Source organism: Vigna angularis, chromosome 11, assembly GCF_016808095.1.
Source record: "Vigna angularis cultivar LongXiaoDou No.4 chromosome 11, ASM1680809v1, whole genome shotgun sequence".
Classification (NCBI taxonomy): domain Eukaryota; kingdom Viridiplantae; phylum Streptophyta; class Magnoliopsida; order Fabales; family Fabaceae; genus Vigna; species Vigna angularis.
In genome coordinates this window covers 6785310-6807155 of record NC_068980.1, presented here as the reverse complement: position 1 = coordinate 6807155, position 21846 = coordinate 6785310, and the positions used below count along the sequence as shown (strand labels likewise).

Sequence of the window (21846 nt, the reverse complement as noted above, 5' to 3'; positions counted from 1 at the left end):
ATGTTGAATTGAAGGTTATACATACACCCAGTTGATGTTATTAAGCAAAAGTTTAATCAAATGACCTGTTCAGTATAATTTACGTCTAACAATGAGTGTAATTATATATGATATATATAATTAAGCAAAAAATTTGAAACAATTTTTTTTTTGGAGCTAGTAGTTTTTAAAGAGGTAAAGTAGTCTTGAATTTTCTACTTTCTGCTTCAGTCTTCTGACATGTGAAGGATCAACCAATACATATTAGATTCAAGGAAAATAAGGTCCTTCTCTAGCAATAAAAAAAACATCGTTTCAAGAATTCTGCTGACCATGATACATTAGATGGGCAAAATATGAGGAAACCAAAAATTTGAACAATTCTACACCTATAAGTTAGACTAAGAAAAACTCAGGTATCCATTGAAGAGTTGCTTTTTGTTCATTCTCAAGCTTCCGGTAGTATTAATTCCAGCCAGCAAAAAGACCAAGCATGCAGGTATTGTAGCAGGATTTAATACTTCTTGGTGTCCATACTTTTGGTATAGCAAGTCTTACCAGTTTTGGTTTGACTGCATCAAATTCTTGGTGCTGCATTGAGAATCACGAGTACGTCAGTTTGAGTGTCAAATATATACAAGACTACCTAAATGATGAATTAATAATTCATTTCCATTCATGACTACCTAAAGAATTGATGAAATTTCATCATCAACAACTAAAAATTACATTTAATTTGAGAGTGTCAATGAAATCAACTAAATTCCGGTGCAAAAAGGCAAAATTTTTGTTAAGCTTCACCACAAATTTAACTTTAATCTAAGCTGAAACTTAGCTTTAGTCATATGTGAGAAAAATAGGTTCTGTAGATTTCTTCTATAATGATTATAGTAGATCATACTTACCAGGGTAATTGACAGTACAAAAAACCTACGGTTATTATCTATTTCCACATGAATTCAAGATATGCAGGTAGCAATTTGAAGCTCACGAGTAAACATCGTAAATAAAGAACAGCTTAGGAGTTGATGAACAAAAGTCAATGAAGCTTAATTTACATATTTTATAAATAAAGTTGTGCAAAGTTGGGTATCTAAGTTCAAATTAGTAGTCAATCATTATAAATTTCACTAAACAAGAGTATTTACCGCCACCCATTGTTGCTTCTGGCAACCGCTCAATTGAATATCTGTGTTTGGTGATGTACATTATTGGAACACCGGGAATCTGTAATACAGAAATTCAGTTCATGGGTTATGCATCAGAATCCAATATCAAACAACGAAGATGAAAAATGAATGTAACGTTACCTTCCGAATTCTCCTCTTCAAGTCCCGATCACATGTTGCAACAATGTAGCACTTGTGCTGTTTCCAAGAAAATAGTTTGCATAAATGAAGGGGAAGACAGATATAAGCAGAAAATGGGTGCTATCATTGCTTTTATTCGAAATCATTTTAATAAAATAGTTCACTTAAAATGAATATTGAATGTACGTTTTAAAACGAAAGAATTTGGAGATGAATTCTATTAACAAAAGAATAAAGAGATTAAATGTCCGTGATACCTATTTCTTGGCTATGATTTCAAAACAAAAATAAAATTTGCTACAATTTTTCATAGTTCCAATTTACAACATGGAAGGGGACATTTGTATACCAATGTTCTATTCACTTTACATCTCAAGAGTAGCAGTAGACATTTGTTTACTGATTTAGATGACCATAAACAGTTAATAGATTCAACTATTACAGTCCCACATAATAAGATATCTATCAGTAACAAAAAATGTATAAGGGTTTAGAAATCAACCATATTTATCATCCTCTTATGATTGCCCTTGACTTCATTATAGAATAAGATGAATGAAAATTTGTACAAGGGTTTAGAAATGAACCAAATTTACAATCCTCTAGTGTTGGCCCTTGCCTTCATTATAGAACAAAAGATGTTGAAAAGTTGTTTTTTCATTCCTCATGATCATAATACACATAAAAAGAACAGCAAATGGACTATTTCTCATCCAGCTTGGAATATCATTAATCTTAATAATCAAATTGCTACCAGATGCTTCTGAGCATTTAGCTCTTAAAAATAAATCACACCTGAGTAACTCTCTCAACAAGGCAGTCGTCAGCATACGTCCCTTTATGAGTACATAGTATTCTCTCAAATCGAGGATCCTTCGCAATCCTGTTATGTGTTAAAGGGATAAATAAATACAGCCAGAAGGTGAAACAAGAATAATATAATCCTTTTCTTTACTATATTGGAAGGCAACTTATATGAGAAATATGCCCAGAGGCTTGACCTTCGTAAATCTGTTTAAGATATTTTACCTTTTGTAATTTAAACAATTTGTACTTGAGCTTGAAGAGAATGTCATAATGGATGAAAATTATAAGTGGGATATTTGAATCTTTTATCTTTTGAAAAAACAAGGGTTTTAGCAGTGAAAATACAAAAGAATATTGTTTGTTATGCGACCTAAACTTAACTTATAAAAGCAGATAGTGAAAAACAAAACATGCAGAAAGCATGGACAAGCTTAGCAAGCAAACAAAAATTTGATTTTATTTAGGTACCTCACTAAAATGGGGGAGCCAACCTTATACATGTACGTCTCAAATGTAAGAATATAAATCTATAATAATCAAGTCATAACATCTACCTTAGAGCTACGCGATATTTTTGGCCTAACTTCTCAAGTTCTGCCATCACACAGTCTGTGATACAAGGAGTGCCTGAAAGTCCAAAGTAGCCATAGAACAAAGGTAATTATATAATATGGGAGGTCTGATTCACATATACAATGCCACATTACAAAAATGAGCTTCTCAATAATAGCAAAGAACATCACAACACAATATCTAAAATTAATAGTAACCTCGGCATTCAGCTAAACTAAAAAAAATTAAATACATTAATTAAGACAAGTTATCATCTACTTCAAACTCACATTTTGCATACAAGCAGTCCATCATCCCTTTCTCCAGATCCAACTACATAAAGAAAGAAAAAAATTGTGTGAGAAAGGGACAAACTAAAAAATCCATTACAATCGAAATACTTAAGTACTTTTATAATGTAACAGTGATAATCTTATATCATGAGCATCAAATGTAATAAGGCATGTCATCTACATATAGTTGCAAACATATCAAATATTACAAATCTGAGCTGTGTATAGTCAGAGTTACCATTTGTTTATTCGAAAGAGAAGCAAAAGGCTATAAATTAAAACAAAACAAAGCACACTCACTTTGTTCTGGATTGAGAAATTGATGAAGTTGGTATCCACTAAAACCCGGTAAGGAGGTCCCAGGGCAGTATTGTATTGAAAGAAAAGTGCCGAAGAATGACTTGGACTGAACAAGACAAATTCAAACCACAAATTTAACAGACAGAGAAAGGAAGAAAAACAATAAATTCAGGACCAATTAAAAGGGGCAAGGTTCAAAGAGTGAGAATAGTAGCTTACATGTTTCTGGGTAACTTTTCCTTCACAATATTCTTCTTTTCTGGGTTCAAAACCTCTTCTTTGTAACTGAAATTGACAGGATTTCAAGCAATAAAACCAAGTCCGATGAAGGAACCAACACCCAAGGAAGAGAAAGAAAAAAACTCACCTTTTTATTGTTTTGGAAGTGACAATCTTCTTCCTAACAGCAAACTTTGGACCCTTTTTAGCTTTACCCATTATCAGAGAAAGGGCTAGATTATTCAAAACCCTGGCCAGAAACATAAATCAATTCTGATATTAGTCAAACTCTCAAATATCAACCTCCAAACCCCAATTATACCATTTTATTAAATTCTACAAAAATTGAATTTAAATATCACAACCGAGTGAGTTGCAAATATAGGGAATACAATACAGCAGAGTTAGTTTCAAAGTATTTCAACAAGCTGAATGAATCCACTTCAGAAAACAGAAAACGGTGTTCACAATGAGGATTTTGATGAAACAAGTGCAGTACTGAAATCGAAAAGGAAAGAATCTAACTACAAGCAAGAATGACCTTCAGAGTTAGGTGAGAACGCGAAATTTCTAGGGCATCGGTAGGCATCCAATATAGCAGATAGAAGAGTACCTGTGTTAGTGAGAAACGGCCCGTGAGAGATTGAGAGCGCGCAGGTTCGTCGTCAAGGTTTGGAATAGAATGGCGGCACAAGGTTGTGGAAGATGGAAAATTGTTCCTGCGAGTAGTATTCGTAGATGAATAGATTAACCAGAAGGGTTTTTACATAAATGAAAATAAAATTATTCAATTAAAATATAATATTAAGAGAAATTATGTGTATCTACTTTATATAATAAATAATAATAATATATAATGGTATATAACATAATAGTATAAATTATTAAAATACCATATTGTTAAATTATAAAAATAAATCAATTTTATAATTATATTTTATTACTTTATAAATGTTTTTTTTTATTGTGAACTAACGCAAATATTTGAAATTTAATCAAGTTAATATATAAAATAAATTTACATTTATTATTATAAAGTTTGAATATATCTTTATGTATGTACATGCTATAAAAAATAAATCACCAACTCACACTTTCGTAAAGATTAAGTTTATTTATTTTTTGTTAATATGTAATTAGAGATTCGAAATATAACTATAATTGAGAAAATTTAGATGAAATAAATAAAAACATATTTTGTTTTTTAAACAATACACTTAAACTTTTTTTATAGAAGACACTATCCATAATTTTCTCAATTGTTTTTTAAAAAAATTAAAAAAGAAAAACAATATGATTATGTTACATCAAGTGTGAATTGATAATAAATTATGTTGTTTCTTGTTAATGAAAAAACAAATTAAAGTATGTCCCTATTACCTCTTTCTCCTCCTCTCCTCCTGAAAAGCTCTCGTTTTATCGAATTTAAAAGATTGAATTTTATATGTTAATATTGTGAAACCCGATAGAATAAATTTGTAAATGATAAATATATAATTGAAAATTTTGATTCATATAAATAAAAAATAATGTTGTATGAAAATATTATATAAAGAAATCATATATGCAAGCGTCACATAGATAGATAATTGTATAATTGAATTGCATGTGTTTGAAATGTTTTATTTTTTAATATATATATATATATATATATATATATATATATATATATATATATATATATATATACGAAAATATTACATATTTCAAAAATTGAATGTCCTTATGTATATCAAGCACTGTTTGTAAAATCAGAGAAAATCACATAACAACTTTAAAATTAAAAATGTAGATACAGATTATATTGTTTAGCTTTTTGGATATAGATATATGGATTATCAAGCTATTAGCTTATTTATAATTACACTTCAATATATTTTGATACTAATATTTGTCTCTTATGATTTTTATCCATCTTTATCATAAGGATAAATTTAATTAATAAGGATAAAGATATAGGAAAAATCAACTTTCTTAGTTTAAAACGAGTAAATTAAAACCAAATTTTAATAATAGAATGTAAAATCAAAATATAATTTAGATAAAAGATGACTGTCATTGGAATTTTATATAACCAATTGCAGTTATTATTGTAGATAGAAATTATGTAGACTGTTTATGGATGGTTTTGTTTTAAAAATAAACTAGTGGTTGAATATGGTAACTATAAAGGCAAAAACTATTTGATATTTTAAAATATTCTGACTAAATAAATCAATGACACGAATAAGTATTACTCAATTTATTGTGCTGACAATGAAATATAAATTATTTTATTTTTATTTGTTTTAAATATATAATCATAAATGATAATCTACAATGAAATCTTTCGGAGAATATAGATAAAATATGCAATTTTATATTACTACTTACAGTTACAGTTAATACTAGAGATAGTGATGTATATCGTTAATGGATGATTTTATTAAAACTAAAAAAGCGATGGCTAAATATGATAACTACAAACATAACAATAATTCTATATTTTAAAAATATTTTGGCTACATATAACTAATATTAGGTATAATTTAGTTGATATATTTGACCAAAGATCATATAAGTTAGATTTGTCAAAGGAGACAATTACTCCATAAGATAAACCCATATACAATTTTTATAGAGAAAGGGTAAGTATCAATTGCTAAATTATCTACATACAATTTGGAGAAGGTAACCTCACAAATACCATACCTATCCAACTCATTGACCCAACACATTCTATAATTCATCACTTAACCTCCTAGATATAGTGTCTCTTAGATATAGTGGTGTTCACCCCTCACATAACCATAAAGTTTTCATCATTATAGATATTATCACAGTACACAACAACCAAAAGACAGATAATGAATGTTACATGACAAGTTTACGACTCTTGATCCTTCCACTTAATGCAAATAACATTGAGCAATCAAGTGTAGTTGGACCCACCAAAGAAAGAAAATATCTTGATCGAAGGTAGAAAACATTGTACGAATGGAGCCTATAGGAGAAACCAATATATTCCCTTTGCAAAAAGACCATGATCTAAATATAGGAGCGATGATGGATAAAGAAGGATAGAAGGCTATAAGCTTAGTTCTAACCGACAAGACTGACTTATTTATGTGGATAATGGTTGACCTTCTGAGGGTCGACCCAATGATAGTTTCCCATAAGTTATCCATTTTCAGTGAAGTCAGACCAATATTGTAAAAAGAATAGAAAGTTAGAGGAAGAAAGAAGGTTAGCTGGCAAGGTCGAAACTAAAAAACTATTGCGAGTTGGCTTTATTGAGGAAGCACACTGCACAACAAGATTATCCAACATTGTACTAGTAAAGGAAGGTAGTGGAAAGTGAAGTATGTGTTTGGACTACACTAACCTTAATAAGGCTTGCTTTAAGGATGACTATATTTTACCTAACATTGACCGGTTAGTGGATAAGTTGTCAACAACCACCATGTATTGAGCTTCTTGGATGTCTACTTGGGCTATAATTAGGTTCTCATAGTGAAAGAACGACTAAAATCTGCCTTCATTATATAATAGACTAACTATTAGTATCAACAAGGTCATGCCCTTTGGTCTAAAGAATGTTGGAGCAACAAACTAAAGGCTTATGGGTAGAGTGATCAAACACCTAATTGGTAGGAGTGTCGATGTATATGTAGACGACATGGTAGTGAAGTCCCTTAACCTTTTCCAACATTCACAAGATTTATCTGACATGTTCTCAACTTTACGAACATACAACTTACGACTTAACCAAAAAAAAATGTGTTTGGGGTAGATGATGATAAATTCCTTGGATTTATGCTCACACATAGGAGAATCGAGGTGAACCCTAAAAAGTGAAAAGCGATTATTGATATGAGAAGTTTCAAGAATGTTAAAGAAGTACAGTGCCTTATTAAAAGGATAACCATAATCTCACAATTCCTCCCAAAGTTTACAGATAAGGCTCGCCCCATGATAAAACTATTGAGGAAATCCACAAAGTTTGTCCATGATGACAAGTGTCATGCTAGGTTCGAACAACTTAAGCAAATATTAGCATTACCACTAATTCTAATAAACTAGATATTGTTTGACCTTTGCTTGTTTACACGGCTAAAGATGCAATCAATGCAACCCTTGTTTAAGAGGTCAACGGTGAACAACATATTATGTACTTTATAAGTATAACCTGTAACAATGTTGAAACTCGGTATCAAATGGTGGAGAAGGTGATGTTGTCCCTTACCACCACAACAAGAACGTTGAGGTCGTCCTTTCAAAGTCACACAATTGTGGTTAAAATTGACTACCATACAAAAGATCTTACAAAAGTTGGACTTCGTAGGGAGAATGTCATCATGGTCTGTGAAGTTGTCATAATTCAATCTTTGATACAAACTAATAGGGCAGACACAATGTCTACCAGACTTTGCTAGTGATCCTCAAGGTGATACAATTTTGGAAGAAGAATGATATATATTATATGTAAATGGTTCTTCTAACCCTAAGGAAGCAAAAACTAATATAGTTCTCGAAGGACCAGATGACATATTAATAAAGAAATCACTGAACTTCAATTACAAAACATCCAACAATCAGACTTATTATGAGGTTATCATAGTCGACCTCACCTTGGCCAAAGAAGTCAAAGCAAACAAGATAATATGCTAAAATGATTCTTGGCTTACGGTAGACTATATGACATGAGATTACCAAATAAAAAACGCCTTTCTTCTTAAGTATCACTACTTAATCCAAAACATAATCGACAACTTTATCGAGATTAAGCTTGAACATATCATAAAATAGGAAAATATGAGAGTCTATGTGCTCTCAAAGAAACAAGTACAAAAAAGAGGGGGAGATATAAGTCACTGCTCTAACAAGGGTTATTGTCACCTTCCACAAACAGAATAAATGAATGCATGCAAGTTGGCAATGTGGAGCAACCTGAATGACTCCTTTCATCCAATATCTCAAGACCAGAAGTGTTATTAAGGGTGAAGACAAGGGATGGGTTGGGAAAGTTGTGCAGTAAACTTTGTTGAATGACAACTTGTTTAGAAGAGGTTATAATTGACCTCTGCTTAAATGCATTACCTTAAACCAAGCAGAAAACATAATTCGTGAAATACATTAAGGTTTATGATAGCATGAGTCCTACAAGCTGATTACTTTTGGCCAACTATGAAAGCAGATTGTGCCGAGTACATTAAGAGATGTACTTGTCAAAAGCACAAAAACATTATCCACAACAAACATGAAAAGTTGCATTATATCTTCTTCCCACTATCTTTCACAAAGTGAGGAATGAATATCATTGACCTTTTGCACCCGACAAAGGCCAGTTCAAGTTCTTAATAGTCACTACTTAACTAAATGGATTGAGATAAAGCCCTTGACGACTATCACTTAACAAGTACAACGTTTCATTTGAAAGAACATAATATGCCGCTACGAGGTGCCACATACTATTATCATAAACAATGGGAGATAGTTTATAAACAAGGGATTAATCAAATTCTATGTTAATCTCAGTATCAAATGCATAGCAAACTCAGTGGAGTATCCAGAATCTAGTGGGCAAGGTGAAGCCACCAACAAAGTCATCTTGGTGGAGTTGAAAAAGAGACTAGACTCAACTAAGGGCAACTTGTCGAAAGATTTGCTAGAAGTTTTGTAGGCATATAGATGTACTCCTCAGTCCTATAGTAAAGAAACACCTTTTAGTGTAATATATGATACTAACGCCATGTTCCTTGTGAAAATTGGAGTGTCGTCCTCTCAATAAGAATATTTTGATTAAGAGAACAATAAAGATTAGAAAAACGAGAAAAAACCAAGATTTGTGAAATGACTATTAAATAGAGGGCGACCAGGAAATACAACTCCAAATTGCAGTCAAAAGTTTTTTTATAAATGACTAAATAGAGGACGACCAAGAAATGACTATTAAAAATGATGACTTAGTGTGACGTATAACTAATAATGAGAGTAAAATTGATGGCAAGTTTTCCGTAACTAGAAAGAATTTTTTCGGGCATGAAAGATATTAGCAAGAGAGTTTATCAGTTAAAATATTATTAAGACAACCAATATCCAATACTTAAAATATAACTTATTTAAAATTTTATTTCTAGCTAATGTAAACAACATGTAACCAGCAATATACTATTTCCTTTACATTAATGAATTGTATGATATAAAAAAATACATGTATAACTTAAATAAAATGTATTATGTATTTATTTATTATGATTGAATTTTTTACTATTTTTTTCGATTTTTTTTATTGAATTTTTAATCGGTCCATGCCAACTAAATACATTTACAAAATTAAAAATATACTTAAACCTCTAAAATGCATAAAAAAACTAAAATAAAACATATACCAGGTCATAACCAAATAAATAAGTTTATCAACATAAAATATTAAAAATATACTATTTTCATTACCTGTGTTTTTACTTTTAAAACAAAAAGTAATTTAATACGAAGAGTGAACTGTCAATTAATTTATTATTTATTAGAAATTAAAGTAAACTAAATAGTAAAAAAAGAAATAAAATAATTGAAGGAAGAGGATCTCTTGGCTCCTTCTTCGAAAATTTGAAACGCGGATCTCAAACGGTCTCATAGTTTGAATTTAAACGAATATCCACCGTTAGATCACCAAATCTTTTGCTCTGGTCTTCGCTCCTTCTCATTTTTCTCTCTCCCTCCTTCCCCATTTCCTCATTCTTCAACTTCATCCCCTTTTTCCCTTCTCTCTCCGCCCTTTTCACAAACACCACTCCCTCCATTTCCCAAAATTCTCCACCGAGACCGATCACTCCACGATGCCGTTCCTATCTGAGGCTGCCAGTGCGATTAAAAGCAGGTTCGGTTTCCACGACCACCCCTCCGCATCGCTTTCGCTGGTTCAGAACACTCCGGATCTTCTGAAATCCGCTACCAAGGACTCGCTCGTGCAAAGCTCCATAGTTCGAAACCTAAGCGATTGGGACGACGAAAGTGTAGTCGGACAAAGTAGCGCCGCCGTTTCTTCATCTCGGAGCTTTGAATTCTGCGAGGATCCTTCCTTCTGGAAAGATCACAATGTTCAGGTACAACAACAGTACATTTCTCTATGCAGGTTCACTAGGTCTAATGCAAAGCTTCCCAGTGTATCAAGGGTTATGCTGATTAAAAGAAATTTTGTGTTTGTTAATTTCAAGATTTATGGCTATAATTGATTCTTCTTATTCTCTGTAAGTAATGAAACTGTATAATTAGAATTGTTTGGGAGAATAATTGTAATTATTAATATTTGAAAATTGTTTCTAATCAGGCTCACGATTTCTCGGTCTTTTTGTAGTTTGGTTTAAGGGAATTGAGTTTGATATGATTTACTTTTGTGAGCTAGGTTATAATTAGAATGCGTCCTCTTAGCAACTCTGAAATATCGGTGCAAGGGTATGGAAAGTGTGTTAGGCAAGAGAGTTGTCAAACAATTACATGGACTGGACATCCCGAGTCGCGGTTTACTTTTGATGCGGTTGCTGATGAGAATGTTAGCCAGGTAAACTTTGTTGGATAATTTCTTTCATACTGTGGTTTCTATTAATAAATTTTATCCAAATTACTGTACAAACCTGTTTGCTTTTTAATTTTTTGAACCTTGAAGCTTGGGTTTCACACTTCACATGGCTGATATGACAGGAAAATCTCTTTAAAGTAGCTGGTTTGCCAATGGTAGAAAATTGCATGGGAGGCTACAACAGCTGCATGTTTGCTTATGGTCAGGTGAGATATTCAGCTCTGTTTTTGTTGATTTGCTGTTCAGTTAGTTTGCTTAGGTTGATTTAGTTTAGTGAAAGGAAATTCCACCTCATGTTATTAAAGTCTATTCGAGCATAGTAATGATTGTAAGTAGGCATTTCTGTCACATTTATTAGAAGGTTTTATAAAAATATGTAGGTATGTTTTATTCCCAGAAATTACATTTCCTCATCAGTACATATTTTTATTCCAGCCCATTCTTTAATTTTTTTTAGTTAATTTAGAATTTAAAAAGTATTCCCGGGAATATGAAAAGTTAACTTAAAATACTTTTAGACATGCCTAGGAATAATTTTTCAATCATAACATTTCCGTGAATCACTTTACGCAGGAATATAAATCATAATTTTAATTCGAAACAAATGGTTCATTAGGTTTTCGTATCATTAATTGCATGTTTTACGTGATTTTGTTCTTTGGTCTGGAATATGAAAATGAAACACTCGTGTGATGACTAAAAATAATTGATTTTGTACAGACTGGCAGTGGGAAGACGCACACCATGCTTGGTGACATTGAGGGGGGAACTAGAAGGCACAGTGTCAACTCTGGAATGACACCAAGAATTTTTGAGCACTTATTTTCTAGAATTCAAAAGGTATTGTTTCTTGTTCAACTAGACAGTCAATCATTTTTTAAGGAATGCATACGTTAGATTAATGCAATTGCTTGCACATCAGACGAATTTCATGTAATTTACACTCTCTAGTTAAAATATTGAAGCCATTTGTTAACTATAGTATCTTATATTTTGAATCAGTGTTCCTACAAGTTGTATTCCTTAGGATTCCAAATGTCATATTTTACAATTATCAATGTTTATCTTGCCGGTTGTATAATACTTTGAGGTTTTGACTTATTCATATTTTAAATTTTAATTTGGACTAGTTAATCTGTATAGCTTAAGATAAATTTATGCTGCAGCAAAATTATTCATATATATTTATATTTGCAAAATTCTAATTTTAATCTGTAATCTTATTGTTGTAATACGTCAGGAAAAAGAGGCTCGAAGAGATGAAAAGTTAAAATTTACATGCAAATGTTCTTTCTTGGAGATATACAATGAACAGATCCTTGATCTTTTGGAGCCATCATCTAACAATTTGCAGGTATGGCTAACTATTCATTCATTGAACATTTTAGAAATCCCTTCAAATATAAAATCATGATCCTTTTTGTTTGATATCTTTTCTCATTTTGCTTGTTCTCAAAATCTCTAATCATTAGAAGAACTGATTATCGTGAGGATTAATCTTCTAAAGCTGAGAAATAATAAAATAATATTGTATGAGCTGCTATTTCTTTGTGTTCGCGAAAAAACCATTTTAAATCATACATCTGTGTGACAGATACGAGAAGATAGCAAGAAAGGAGTTTATGTCGAAAATCTTAAGGAAATAGAAGTTAATTATGCTCGAGAGGTCATTCAACTACTTATTCAGGTATTCTTTCGCCCTTGTTTTTTTTTTTATTTTTAACATCAAATTGTACTTTGTTTTTAATATAATTTTTTGAAGTGTTTTTTAGTTTGTGATTGTAATAATGTACCAATTAATTTCATTTTTGGTCATTTGCATTTCCAAATTGAGGAAAAAAAGTAGCCTATGTGAAGTTATTTTTCACTTTTCTTTTTAGAACTAAGTGAATCGGCACTTATTCAAAATAACAATGTAATTTAGGGAGCTTCAAACAGAAAGGTAGCGGCCACTAACATGAATCGGGCCAGCAGTCGTTCTCATAGTGTATTTACTTGCATCATTGAGAGTCAGGTGAGTCAATACTGATGTTCTATCTTCTATTTTCGTGCAAAAGATGTTGAACTTTTACTATTTTTCCAAGTATATCATCAATCAATTTTATTTGAACTATTTTGTTAGTGGGAATCTCAAGGAGTGACTCACTTTCGGTATGCTCGACTTAATTTAGTTGATTTGGCTGGATCTGAGAGGTACTTGATTCCAAAGAGTCTGTTTTTGTTTTCATGATTAGATAAGAACAGAAGCAAGGAGTATTTCACCTCATTTAACATTCACATAGATGATACTTTATATCCATTTTGATTATAGGCAGAAGAGTTCTGGTGCTGAAGGGGAACGCCTCAAGGAAGCTACTAATATCAACAAATCTCTTTCAACCTTGGGGTTGGTTATCCTCATTGACAATATTGAATTCTCATCTGTTACATTGATACGCTAGTTCCCATTAGTTGATAGAGTTGTGGTATTATCCTAAAAATATAACATTGTAGGTGATAATATACTTGCAGGCTTGTGATTATGAACCTAGTGAGCATATCTAATGGGAAGTCGCTCCATGTTCCATACCGTGATTCAAAGCTGACATTTTTACTTCAGGTTGGTGCTAATATTTTCTAAATTTATTTTCCTTAGGTAAATTAGATTTCAGTGTCCTGACACTTGTGGCAACTGAAATCGGTCTTATAAAATGAAAATAGTTTTGGGGGATATGAATTGGTTTAGAACTGCAAAAGTTGCAACCTAATTTGTAAGTATGCAGTCATTATAAAATAATAACTGTATGAAATAATTGTCACACCTAACCTAATTACTATTTAACTGACTTTGTTTTTTTGCAATAGCGACTAGCAATTTTCCTTGGCAATAAAATTTCATTAGAGAACCATTTGTTATCTATTAAGGGGCTTTAGTTTCAGCTATATGTAACCAGCAGCTTATTTTGGAACTGCACTTGTCACATTATAGTGTAGAAGCACCTCAAATGCAGATCTTTATGGTATTGTCAATTATAATTTATAATTTTTGCAACTATATTAGTTATTCTGTTACTTGAAATGTTTGACTCAATGATCCTTGTAATATTCTGCCTGGTAGTATTCAAATCATGTAGCAAGTGTTTCACTGAAAAATGAATAGTTTAAATATTAGAGGAAAAAATTGTTATTTTATCTGACTTCATTATAAATTAGGAGCCGTAATTATCAATTAAATCTGATCGGTATTCTATCTTCTTTTCTTTTCAGGATTCTCTGGGAGGGAATTCAAAAACAATCATAATTGCAAACATAAGCCCCTCCATTTGGTCAGTAAACCTCTTATGGTTGTACTAAATATCTTTGCATGGGGACTTGGTTGCTTGCTTTTCCATAAGGAATTTTGGGGAAACCGTCAGTGAGAGAAAGTTACAATGTTTTTCTGTTTAGAGTCGCTATCCTAGTATTTGAGTATATTAACTCCAATAGTCATAATGGATTTAACGAATTTTTCAAAAATTTATTTATTTATTTATTTTTCATTGTCGGTTGCCTTATTTGGTTATTAATATTTTAATATTTAAGTTACATTTGGTAACTTTTTGCAGTTGTTCATTGGAGACATTAAGCACATTGAAGTTTGCACAGCGTGCCAAATATATTAAGAACAACGTATGTCTTTTCATACTTTTTGAACCTACTATACATTGATGTGCATCTATCTTCTACCTAAAACAAGGGACTGACTCTCAATTATTACAATGCAGTAACATATATTGTTTTATTCTATGTTATTAATTTAAAAGCTTTAATTAATAGTCCTCCAAAACTCATAAAAAAGTTATAGGCCTTGGTAGGCTAGTCTTATCACATCAATATTAGTCATTAGAGCTTATAAAGGCTGTTTGATACGCCATTTCAGTTAAAAACAACATTTTTTTTAGCGGTTTATAATGTTTTTGTTAATTTTACTAAAAATAACATTTTTTAAACGTTAGTTTCTAGCTTTTTATATTTATTCTTATCTTTTTCTTACAATAATTTATTCTTATTTTGTTCCATTTTTAGTTTTTATTTATTTATTTATTTTATTTATTTTTTATTTTTTATGCAAGACATGATTTTATTTTCTTCGTTTACTTATAGGACATGATTTTATTATGTTTATCTTTTTACATATAAGGTAAAAATTTGTTATCAATCTTTTACTAAATAAGATATTGACAATGATAAAAAAAAGTTTATTCTCATTATTATTTAGATTAGATACTCTTTTATTATATGATTTATTTTAACTATTATATTATTTGAAATATTTATTTTACTGAGGAGGACTACACTTCGATGCAATATTATTGATAGTTGATAATTTTGTTTTCTTTTAATTAATTTAAAAAAATGTATTACCCATGTTTATTTTAGCTCTACTTTTGGAAGTTTGTTTAACAACTCTTAGTTATGATGCACAGATAAAGTAATGCAGATATTCTAAAAATAACATGATAGGATATGTGTGTAAGATACACATTAAAAATTCATAAAACATGATAAATATATAATTGTAATTGTACAAATTCAAATTAAAACCATATTTTACAAACATTGTCGAAATAAATGGATAGTTGTCATAAAAAAATACTCACTATTTTTTACATATAGAACAATACTATCAATCTCATTATTACTTTTTAATTAATTCACCTAGAGCGATTTCTCTGTTTGGTTAGTGAAGAAATAATGATTATATGTTTCTATATTACATATACTTAAATGTTTTTTCTTTGGTAGTTATTGGATACAAATGTTTAAAAGCTTGGACACTTCAACATTTTTCGGTGAATTATCCAAAATGTTTGTTATCTTATATGTGAAACAAATAAAAGTATTGGAGCTTCGTAGGTTTGAATACTTCATAGATATGTATCTGTGAAGTACCCTCTGAGTATTAATATGTATTGCACATGGATACACGAAGCAAATTGGAATATCGGTGTTTCACCGGATTTTAGCTATCAAATTCCAGCTTTGAGCTAGTTTTGTTAAACATAGCCTCAGCTGTTTAGTTATGTAGGTGATCTGTGCAAACACTTGTAGTGGTTGCTATATAAATAATTGTATTTTTCTCCAGGCTATTGTAAATGAGGATGCGTCTGGAGATGTCATTGCCATGAGAATTCAGATTCAGCAACTTAAGGTATTATAATTTTGATTTATCCTTTCATCTCTTATGTTCTGAATAAAAAATGTTTGGCGGACCTTCTTCTTTATATATAATGAGTATATAAGGGGTAATTTAGTTAATGCCTTTGTATGCATGCTTATCGAATTGGCCATTGGAGAAGTGTGACAGTGAGCAAGAGTTTATTTTCACTTTTCATCATCTGTACTTTGAATGCTAATGGAACAATAACATCAACTTACATTTCATGCCATCACCAATTCATAAGAGTAATTATTTTATTGAAGCTTTTATGTAAAATTACTTAATTGCTTATAGGAAAAGTACAACTGTGACCCAGATTTTACTTTTACTTTTCATCTACTACTTAAATAGTTCCAACAAGTTGTATTTCTTCCTCACTAAACTAACTTGTTTTCACTCCACTTTATTTTGGGGTCTCAGAAGGAACTATCCCGTTTACGTGGTCTAGTTGCTGGAGGAGAAATTCAGGATAATGACAATTCAGTAATCAGCTTTCCAGGTTCTCCTGGATGCTTCAAGTGGGAGGGTGTGCAAGGATCATTCAGTCCATTAACCTCTGTTAAAAGGATATCCCAGGTTGATGTTCTTTTGTGCCTAAGAAATCATTTAGTCTCTCATAACATTGTATACTGATAAGCGTCTTTCTCTTTTTGCAGAAAAAAGACTATGACATCGCCCTTGTTGGGGCCTTTAGAAGGGAAAAGGACAAAGAGATGAAATTACAAGCACTAAGAGATGAAGTTCAAGCATCAATGAAGCTGGTATCTTTGAAAAGCAGTATATTTCTTATTGATGTGTGTTGAGAAGTCACCTTAATTGTGGTCAACTCTAGTTTGTCTTAGTTCGTCTTAGTTACGACCTCTTTGATGACTGCCTTATTTGCAGCCTCAAGGCGTTAGTTTAATCTTGTATCAGCTAGAAATATGGCTTACATGGAATTGTCACCTTACGAACAGACTTTGTGGGTTGCCTTGTGCTTAAATAGAAATTTTTAGTGGTATCAGACTTTCCTATATTGTTGGGTGGCTTCCATTTTCCACACTCTAGGCTGGCATTCATAGGTGTGAGGGAGATGATTGAAAAGCCGTCTTACAAACCAGTTTCGTTATTAGTTTTGAATGATTGATTAATGACGGAAGGAATATATAAGCTTTTGACCTACAAGTACCAATTTTATGTGAGAAATGCTTACTAATTTTGTCAGGTTGTCATAAAGCTCCATTCTAATATTCTTGATTAGGTTTTCAGTATACTTTTGCTCTTTTAATTTGCAGTCATTCTCTTTTGCTGATTTATTAATAGTTGATGTTTTTGTGATGGTGGATTAAATGGTTGAAATATGGGATGATTCAGGTGAAACAAAGAGAAGATGAGATACAAAGTTTGAAGATGAGATTACGTTTTCGAGAAGCTGGAATAAAAAGGTTAGAAGCAGTTGCTTCTGAGAAGATCTCAGCAGAGACACATTTGTTGAAAGAAAAAGAGGAGCATTTGAAGGAAATTGAGGTCTTGCGAGCGCAGGTTGATCGGAATAATGAAGTAACTAGATTTGCTATGGAAAATTTGCAGCTAAAAGAAGAAATTAGAAGGCATGTTCACTGATACAGGAAAATCCTTTTAGTTCTGAAGCTTTTTTGTCTCTTGTGAATGCAAAAGTAACTCATTTTATTTCATATGATTAAAATAATAAAGGTTGTGAAGTGACATATTTACCCTACAACCAAAAATCAATGTTCTAGTATGAACAATATACGCAGTTATAAACTTTGCCCATTATATTAAAAAATATGAATTATGAAAGTCTTTTGAAGCAAGAAGTCGCCTTATGATATTGTCTAGACACGAGAAACAAGTCAACTAACCAGTCTGAGTTGACCAAAAGAGTAGTACTAGCTAGACTACTGTGACTTATCGGTGATTTACATATTTTTCTTTTCTAATACTTATGCATCTTCGAGACAGGTTAAAGTCATTCTGTTTGGAAGGAGAACGAGAACAGATGAGTGAGCAAATCATGGCATTGGAAAACAAGGTATGACACGCCTTTGTACTTCATAAAATCCTCACTTAATTCCTTTCATGTTCATTATGTTTTTTTTCCACTTGAATGTGCAGTTGTTGGAAGCACTAGACTGGAAGTTCATGCATGAACCCGATCTGGTAATAACTGTTACTGTAATAATTTTTCCTTGTGTCTAGAAGTCATTTGAAATTCCTATCTTGACCGATCTTCTTGGTTTTTCGAATGTTAGAAAGCAAATTCTGATCCGATGATGGAAGATGTACGTAGTGATGACAATCTTGTCTCCAAACTGGTAAGGATGATACAGAATCTCGTGCACTCGTAATCATGTCTGAAGCAGTGAATGTCACAATAGACTACATCAACATAAATGTAAACTAGAATCTGTTTTTGATTGTCCTTTTAATCAGGTTTTCGTATTAGCTGGCAATTTTCATACCTGCTGTATATAGACAACATATATTTTTTCTGTTTACTTACCGTACTTGTAGTTTTATTACTTGCATTTTAAATTTTGTGTATGTAACTTATTCAAGTGTTTAATTCTTATTGATGTTTGTCTTCAGGAGTCAAGTCCAAAATTACGTTGGCAGTCTTCGCTTAGGGAGGAAAACGAGTTTCTCCGGATTCAGGTCTAGAAAAATCTTGTTGCACTGTGTTAACAATATTCAACTTAATAATTCATGTCTTTTCGTTCTCTCATGACTTGATATGATTTTATCTATGACAGGCTATTCAAAACCAGGCAGAAATGGATACAATTTTCAAAAAGCTAGAGGTTTGCCTTGAGGAGAAAGAAAAATTAAAAAGGTGCTGTTTACTATCTCATTTTTGTCATATATATGGGGTGTTTGTGCATTTCTGAATATTACTTGTATATAGTTTGTACCAGAATGTCATTCTCGTAATATTTCCTTATTCCAATCGTTTCGGCGTAGATGTGTTTCGCTTTGTTGTCCACCATGAACAAAACAAAGCTTGAAATTTTTCCTTTAAATTTTATCTTGCAGTCATGTTGATGATTTGACGGCAAAATTAGAACATGAGAAATCCCGAACAGTTAATGAAGGAAAGCAGCAAATGGACCTTCCATCAACAATCGATGTGCCTGTAATGAACAACAATGACCAACTGGAATTGAAAGCAATGGTTGATGCCATAGCTGCTGCCAGTCAAAGAGAAGCAGAGGCTCACGAGACAGCAATTATTTTGGCAAAAGAGAATGATGAACTCAAGATGAAGCTTAAAACCTTGATCGAGGATAATAGTAAACTGATTGAATTGTATGAACAAGCTGCTGCAGAGAATATTAATAGAAATGCTCATAAAGGGGAGGATGCTCATGAAACTGGTTCCCAGATTGACAACGGTTGCTTTTCTCTTGAAATAACGAAAGAGGAAGCTGAGTTGAAAGGAGTGGTTGAGAATCTCCAACACCAGTTAATGGAAATTAATGAAGAAAATGAAAAGCTCATGAATTTGTATGAAAGAGCCATGCAGGAGAGGGATGATCTAAAAAGAACCCTTTCATGTATTGGACAAGACCAAGTTGAAACCAAAGGATTCGTGGACTGCCCAGAAAAGCTTGTTGAAGTTGATGGTGGGGAAAGAGACTTGAGAGTAGAAATTATTTCACAGGAAGTGCGGGGTGAAAGTGAAAATAAATATGAACCCACTACTACATCTGGGTCTGATATGGACGTTGACTGTGATGCATATGAACCAGAAAAGCTTTTAAAGGATGACAGTGAGGCTGATGTATTGGTCAACTCTGAGAAGTATAATCTCAGTGAGGCAAAGTTATCAGAGGAATTAAGTTGTGCTACAAAGAAACTTGAAAGAGTCGATGAACATATCTCAGATGCAGTCAAGACTATAGCTTCACTTGGTTGTGCTGAAACAGCAACAGTCCAAGTTGATGAGCTCTCTAGAGAAATTGAGATTACAGAGCATGATATTCACATCAAGCGTCAGCAGTTCGAATCTTTGAAACTTAAGCTTTCTGAAGCACATGAAAGAAGAACAATTGTTGACAAAAAGTTGTCAGCGCTAAAATACTCATTATCAAACTTTCCCTCGACATTTTCTTACTTTGTGCAACGGGAAACAAGGGCCAGAGCAGTTGTTAAGGACTTGACATCTCATCTTGACCACAAGAAAGGGAAATTGGCTGATCTTCAAGCGTCCAAACAGGGACTGGAGAATGCTAAAGAGAAGAACCAAGAATCCGAAGTTGAATTGAAGAAAAATATTGCGTGCATCAAATTGAAATTGGAGGAAGAGAATCAAAAGCACGAAGATGAAAAGGTTCTAATTGCGGTCGAAAACACACAGAATATTGATTCCTCGCTGAAAAATTGGCATCTTAGAAGCAAAGCCACTGATTTACTTAAGTTTGAAGAAGAGAAAACAACACTGCAAGCAGAGATGAAGCTTTCTCAGCAGAAACTCGGGGTTATAAGAAAAGAACTGGAAAATCTAAACAAGAAGGGGGCAAATGTAGAAAGCCAGATTGAGGCGGTTCAACTGGAAATAAAGCAATGCTTGAGGAACACAGAGGAGAAGGAACTTGCACTTGAACGTGTGATGAAAGAGAAAGAGATGCTCTTGGAGTTTAGAGATAATTGTATGACTGAAATAGAGCATATGATTATTGAACTCCAACAACATGTGTTTGAGTATGACCTAAAGGAGGGTGAAATGAAGATTCTAGGAGAAGAATTGCAAATGGATTTGACAAGAGCCGAAGAGTTACAGACAGCTAGGGTCATTGCTGCAAACAACAAAAACAGTTTTTTTTCTTCCATTTCTTATTCAGGCATGTTGGAGAAGTTAGAGGATGAGATGCAGAATCTGCACACATCTGTTCAGGAAACAAGATTGTTGCTGGAAGGCATTTCCCGTGCCGCCTAAACTCTTGGTCTGTGTAAACTAATTCTCCTTTTTCTACTTGTATCATGTTTTGTTTAATTCTCCTTTTAGTTCCTAGAGAACGAAATTGAATTTTTTTTCAATAGCACTTATGGAGAATGAATATACAGTATTTTTTTCCAATCTCATCCCCAACTTGAACTGAGTGCATTGCCACTAAAAGTCATATTGAACTATAGATATTTAAAATCTTTTAAGTAATTCAGCTGCATCTATCGTTGTGGTGTTTTTTTCTTCCACTTGTTTGATAAAAAAAATTTGGTCTTGGATTGAACATGATATTTGGTACAATTTCTTTGTTTTCTGGATTCTATATTAATGCTAATGTGTATTTCAGAATAATAATGTTTGATATTTGTAAAATTAGAGACAAAATACCATTTTTTTTAAATACATGAAAAATATGTCAAAAAACTGTAATATTGATATTTATGGTCTTTAAACCTTTCATAATCATTTAACTTACAACATTATCATCACAAATACTATATGAGATTTTGTGGAAAGAACTTGAATTGTACAAGTGCTATTTTCTGCATTTGTTTATCATTCTGTTCTTGCGGGTTATTTCCAAGATTACAATAAAGAACACGAATACGATTGCATAATCTGATTTCTTTGAGGCTTGAACAATGAATATTCTCAAGTATGCTTTTAAATAACGATGATGGATCTTATGCCTTCAATTGTCAAAG

At 32.1% G+C, this 21846-nt stretch overlaps 2 protein-coding genes across 2 annotated transcripts; one reads left to right on the top strand and one right to left on the bottom strand.

Annotated features, from left to right (window-relative positions):
• Positions 1-163: 163 nt before the first annotated feature.
• LOC108333305 (uncharacterized) lies at positions 164-4230 on the bottom strand. Its single transcript, XM_052871114.1, has 10 exons — positions 4074-4230; positions 3609-3710; positions 3461-3526; positions 3242-3347; positions 2939-2981; positions 2651-2723; positions 2085-2172; positions 1290-1346; positions 1128-1206; positions 164-570 (listed from the first exon to the last, which is right to left on the bottom strand). Exons 2-10 carry the CDS (start codon positions 3677-3679, stop codon positions 557-559), a joined length of 597 nt encoding a protein of 198 aa, XP_052727074.1. The 5' UTR covers positions 3680-3710; positions 4074-4230; the 3' UTR covers positions 164-556.
• Positions 4231-10135: 5905 nt separating this feature from the next.
• Positions 10136-21277, top strand: LOC108334440 (kinesin-like protein KIN-12E). Its single transcript, XM_017570288.2, has 22 exons — positions 10136-10545; positions 10845-11000; positions 11141-11224; positions 11739-11858; positions 12259-12372; positions 12613-12705; positions 12943-13032; positions 13141-13211; positions 13330-13404; positions 13530-13617; positions 14265-14323; positions 14603-14666; positions 16123-16188; positions 16618-16773; positions 16854-16958; positions 17551-17786; positions 18160-18229; positions 18313-18357; positions 18450-18512; positions 18787-18852; positions 18951-19030; positions 19231-21277. Exons 1-22 carry the CDS (start codon positions 10279-10281, stop codon positions 21131-21133), a joined length of 4071 nt encoding a protein of 1356 aa, XP_017425777.1. The 5' UTR covers positions 10136-10278; the 3' UTR covers positions 21134-21277.
• The last annotated feature ends 569 nt before the right edge of the window (positions 21278-21846 follow it).